Genomic DNA, 6,000 nt, shown 5'->3' on the forward strand with positions numbered 1-6,000 from the left:
AGATGGAAAAGGGCCATGTGCGTGGGCCACCGTAGCCCTCCTACACGCTTGGCACACAGGTGTTTTAGTTGGTTGCAATCTGCAACGTCCCCACTAGATGTCACTAAATCCTACATACTGGACCTTTGAATTATTGTAAATATAATATTTTGTTGCTGGACAAAAAAACAACAACTTTTAAGACAACCACCTGGGCTTTCATAAGACGTGATGGAATTTTTTTGGTATTGTATCGTCTTATAGACAAAAAAATGACTCAAAGAAAAAATCGAATTAATTAAAATGGAATGAATTTTTTTTTGCAGCCTTAATCTGTAGAAAATTCCATTAGTTACACAAATTTTACACATTTTTCAAACAAAAAACAAATGCATAAAAAGGTTAAATTTGAAAGCAGGTTAATATGCAATGCACATGTATAGCATTTAATATATGTAACTATATGTTGAACACGACAGAAAAAACAACATACGATTGTGCTTTATTTAATTTGTGAGAATTCAAATAACTATTTCACACAAATTTATTTCTAAATACACAAATATATCAGTGGTCACGGTCATGTATTCAGTTTTTCCCACGTTTTGTTTAAATGAAATAGTATATGACTAATATCACAGTATTGAAACACAAACGAGATCTATTTCTGGCCGTCAGCTCATCGAGTCGTAAAAACTTTTTTATCTTTGAGAAGAGCTGAAAGCACCAACATGTGAAGTCATTGTCGCACCCTTCATGTTAGACCAAAGGTGCTAGTGTGTAGAAGATCTTATTCCAAGGCACTTTCCTTCTTCTTAAGTTGCTGTTAAATAAAACCTATTGGATCCTACAAGAACTGGATATGCATTAAGGCTCACAATATACCTAAATACAAATGCAGTGCTCACAGATGCATGCTTTTCCTCATTAAACAAGGTAGAAAAGTGCAATGTCAAGCGCTAGGGATTATATAAAAATATAGATATGTTTTCGAACAAGTGACTGATGCTGTAGGGCATTTGTTCTCGTTTGCTCCAAGTGTTTTGGTAAGATAATCATGGGTAAATAAACAGCAGTTAACGGCTGGATAAAGACCAGTTTTTATGTAGTGTTCATTTTCCTGTCTGTCTTGTTTTCTAAATAGCAGGACTCCAACAGGAACACACACAAGACTCCTTCAGGGCCGGGACGCATGCGCCATTTTGGAAAAAAAAAAGCTAAGTGTTGCGGCAGTGGAGGGTCTATGGCTCGGGGGGAGGCTCCTCCAGGCTCTTCATCAGATCTGTGTACGCCGATGAGTTTATGAAGCGAGGGTAGGAGTCTCTCTGCATCAGCGTGTAGATCTGCTGCTGGGCGTCGTCGAACGTGTGCGAGGTCGCCTCCAGCATGTTGCGGTTTATCACCTCTCGGACACGCGAGTCCAAACTGACCTGGAGAAGATGAGCAGGTAAAAGGATGTCAACACGCCATATAGAGCTCAAGAAAACGAAAGGGCTCCTATACTTACAAATGTTCTAATGTTCTGTTGCATCAGTCACTTTTTTACCAAACATGGATATCTCAGGCTCTGGAGGGCCTGTCTGCTCCAGAGCCCCAAATTAAATTTACTCCATCTTGGCTATTTTGTTTTAAGAGGGGACATAAAATGTGTCTTTACCGGCCCTTTAAGGAGACACATGCCTGTGTAAAAGCTGCGTGTTGTGAGCACAATATTGATGGAATAAAATCACCTGTATTAACATTATAAATCAATAAAAATGTGTGCGATAATATGATATGTAAAGCAAAAGAAAACTTGTGCAGTAGGTTGGGCTGTCAGGACATCAGATTTTCACAATACAGCTGTCGTGGCCAAGAACTTACAATAATGATATCAATATGATAACTATAGAAAATTTGAAGAAGAAAATGTATAATCAGTCAAAGTTTTAGTAAACTTTTATGCAAAAATGCTCCTGCTGCTCTTGACGATTTGTTAAAAATTGACATTTAATAGTCAAATAAAAAGTTAGCAGTACAACAAAACAAGCCTATTTTCTTGAATGTCGAACTCTTCCTCAACATAAAAAAACTTTTTCAACTCTTTGTTGGACAATTAACGAGATTTCAATACGTCATCTCATGTTCTGGGAAGTTATAAAAGGAACTTTTTCTTATTTCTGAAATGTCGACAAAACAAATTGACACAAAGGGATTAATCAAGAAAATAAGCATAAGTTGCACCCCTAAATGATTATTATCACATTGATATTGTAAAATAAAATCAGAAAATAGCCATCAAAAATTTCCAAAAGCCGGATACACCGTCTTAAAATTTGCTTATTTTGTCTGACCAAAAGTCCAAAACCCAAAGATATTAAAGTTACGATGATGATGTTGATGATGATATAAAGAGGAAAGCAGCAAGTCCTCACATTTAAGAAACTGAAACTAATTAGGTTATTAAATGAGTTGTTATAGTTCAGCACTATAATCATTGTAGCTGTAACATCACACAGTGGCTCACCTCCTTAGGTGAAAGGATTGAGATGAAGTCCTCGTAGATCTGACGGACTTTCTCCTCCACCACGGTCTTGTTCGTCTCCTTTTTGAGCCCCTCGCAGGCGAGCCAGAACATCATGTTCTCCTCGCTGAACTCCGTCCGCAGGAACTGCCTGAAGCAGCCGCGACCCGCTGCACTTTTCATCACCTTTTCAAACGACATCGTCCAGCAGCGAGCGTCATCCAGAGTGGGCATCGGGCTTAGAGGTAAAATAACCGTGAATGCATTGGTTATAATGGTTCAATGTTATTCAATTCTCTCAGGAAGGACACACTGAAAAGGGTCACGGTGTTCGGCCATTACCTTTCTTCACAATTAGTGGTTCCCTCTGTTCTGCACTCAAAAGTGGACCTCTGTATTGTCTCGTCCTCACTCCTAACAGTCAAACTGGAAGAAAAAAATCACACACAATGAGGCCATGAATAGCTTTTCATCCAGATGCCGCAGCCGAGCATTTAAAATAACTCTAGAGTCCTTTTACTGTCAGCCGTTCTGACTGGAAATAAGGTTTTTTGCGAGAGCATGAAATCAAACCTGTAAATCAGCAGTATCTCTAATACACTTAAAGTAAAAAACTATGTGGGCACACAAGCATTATATCACATTAAGAGTGGAGCAATCTGTCCATTAAATATGATTTTTTTTTTTGCCATTGTACGTTTTCTGCAAACCACAGGACAAGTTAAACGTTGGCGTTTGCAGAAAAGCACACTGCCTGGTTAGCGTGGTGAAACATTTGGTTGGATTAAGGCAACAAAACTTGGTTAAGGTTAGAGAAAAATGATTAAAGTTTTGTTAACGTAACAAGCGTCCTTAGCAGACTTTGCTAACTGAGTAACGTTACGTATCAAGCGATTACTTTTGATTTGTTATTATATATATTATATAACACTTGCTCTGCCCAAATGCAAAAACGTCCGCAGAAACGTACAAAGCCAACATATTTTCCAGGCAGCTGGGCTCAATGTGCTGGACTATTTTGTGGCAGGGCGTTTCCTGGAGTTGTCGTCACAGTGAGGTTGCCATGAAGAAGACTCCAGGCTCCAGTCTATTTCTCAAAATGTTGAACCACTCCTTTAACTGGCATTGAAAAGTGCCGCCCAAATCATGAAAAACAGCCCCTTAAAAACAGTACATTCCTTCTGTTACATAACTTTACAAAGACATTCTGTTATTCCATATTAAAGGCATCGCACGTTGGTTGTTCCACATTTAAAATGACAGAACACCTGCAGTAGATTCAGGAGGATCTACTGAGAACGTTTTGCGTAAATAGTTAAATCTCCTGTGGGGATCACCTGTGCGTTATTATGTACCCAACACCTGATGTAGCAGCTGGCTGCAGACTTAATTGGTTCAGGTGAGAGTCCACTGTGTGCCATCCCATCTGGGAACGCGGCTGTTGTGGCTGTGCAACAATTGATACAGATGTAGAGACAGAATGTGTTGCTCCTCCCCCAGTGGAGTGAATTAACGCGGCCGTGTTCTGCGGGCAACAGGTCGACCGTCCTCGAGAGGACGCACAAGTAGACGGTTGATGACACCCAAAACAGATTAAAACCCCTGAGGGCCTCCGTCCAATGAGATCCAGTTTGGGTCACAGGCCCTCTGTGTTCCTGTTTTTCTGTGATGATGGTGTTTGCCGTGGTGTTGTTGAATGGGTGGGAGGACGGAAGTCGTGTTTACTACTGAGCTGCTGCTATTAAATGAGGCCGAGAGGGACGTCTTCATGTTATAGAATGATGCAGTCTGCTGCTCTGTCGCGTTACATTTAGTGTGGCTAAAGTACATAACATAGGATTTACCATCGTCCTTTCATAAAAACACTAAAAAACAGACGGGTTTAAACCAAACTCCTGCCAAGAGTTCCTTTAAACAATTAAAACCTGTTGCATTCCCAAATGTTTTTCATTAATGAGCTACACCAGGCTCGCATGAAAAGCAAACCTTTTAGAATTCATTTGGAAGCTTCTTGCACTGAGCCGGTACATGAATGCACCACGCAGGCAGACTTCTTAACTCGCCCCTTTAGACTGCATGCAAACAAAGCGGCAACAATTATTATTTGTGGCTAAAATACAACTGCTGAAGCATGCACGCAGAAATCATAAGCAGAGGGGAACATGGTTCACATTAACAGTGTAGTGAGGATGAAGAGTATGCATGCCGAGCAGATGGATTAACACAGTTGAAAACAACAGTATGGTCCTTTTTTAAAAAGCATTTGAATGGACAAACAAAGAAGTATGGCAGGCTTGACGGGAAATAAGCGCGTTTATTTTTAAGAATTACCAGATATCTTCAATATTTAAGACTTCAAAAACCTGCATATTTGTGGTTAAATATCTGCTCCAGTTTTATACTATGTAGCCAGAATATTGTTTTTTTATTTTTCTAATCTATGCTACATTAAAAGTAATAGTTTCTATTGATGTATAACTGTCTTTATTGTCCATTAGAGAAACTGTGGGTTGTAACTAATTATAGTTTTCATTACAGATTATTCAGCAGAATATTCTTTATGATTAATTGAACGATTAATTGATTGTCTCGTCTAAAAAAAAATGCTAAATAATCATGAAAAATGTCTTGTTTTGTCCATAACTCAAAATATACTTAATTGACATGACATAGCCAGTTATGAATTAAGCAGTTGCCTATCCATATCCCATATACTGCCTCATCTATGAACCCACTGGCTGTTGCAGCTCTAATCTAGCCTTACACTCCTTCTGCGTTTTAATGCTGCACCACAGTGAGACAGGACTCTCAGAAGGCAAGTGCGTGGTCTTAAATTGAACCAGAGGAGGACCTGCATGTCCCCCACCACCCCTCCCCATCCACCTCTCTCTCTCTCCAGCCCCTCTGTGTGGGAGAAGCAGTGGAGGTTTCATTACCAGGAGCAGCTGCAGCAGCAGCACCAGCAGAAGCAGCAGGCGTTCGAGGCGTTGGTGGGGGTGTTTCCCATTCTGTGGAGGACACTGGCAGCTGCTTCCTGATGAACCTGCATCTGTCTCTTACGCATCTCCACCCGCTCTGAGCCCATGTACTGGAGGAGGAGAACACATGGAGACCACAGTGAGAGGGTTTTTTTCTTTTTTTTTCTTTTTGCATTACTGTAACATCACTGCATTTAAGCTGGAGCATCACATAAAAAACAACACAAAGGGATTAAAGATCTGAAATCCTTCTTAAACCTGGTTGTTAAAGCAATGAAGCTTCATCCTTTAAAATAAAGTGGTTACATTTGCTAAATTAAAACAATAAAATATACAGGTAAACGTGTCTTGAGGAATGCACGACCACTACATGATCATGAGGCGTGGGGGGGTCAACTGTGCAACCTCAATAATCGACATTAAACAGCTCTAAATGTCCTACCGGTTTGTTGGATCATGCTGAATGCAACAACAACAAAAAAAAGAGAAGCAAACTGAGGAAAAATGCGCCTTCCTCTATAGTCTCTCGTCTCTCTCTCT

At 40.0% G+C, this 6,000-nt stretch overlaps 1 protein-coding gene across 1 annotated transcript; it reads right to left on the reverse strand.

The window, feature by feature from the left end:
* Window positions 1-1,220: 1,220 nt before the first annotated feature.
* Window positions 1,221-5,567, reverse strand: LOC129110980 (regulator of G-protein signaling 20). Its single transcript, XM_054623261.1, has 4 exons — window positions 5,419-5,567; window positions 2,825-2,908; window positions 2,486-2,720; window positions 1,221-1,409 (listed from the first exon to the last, which is right to left on the reverse strand). Exons 1-4 carry the CDS (start codon window positions 5,565-5,567, stop codon window positions 1,221-1,223), a joined length of 657 nt encoding a protein of 218 aa, XP_054479236.1.
* Window positions 5,568-6,000: the final 433 nt, after the last annotated feature.

Source organism: Anoplopoma fimbria, chromosome 21 (assembly GCF_027596085.1).
Source record: "Anoplopoma fimbria isolate UVic2021 breed Golden Eagle Sablefish chromosome 21, Afim_UVic_2022, whole genome shotgun sequence".
Lineage (NCBI taxonomy): Eukaryota > Metazoa > Chordata > Actinopteri > Perciformes > Anoplopomatidae > Anoplopoma > Anoplopoma fimbria.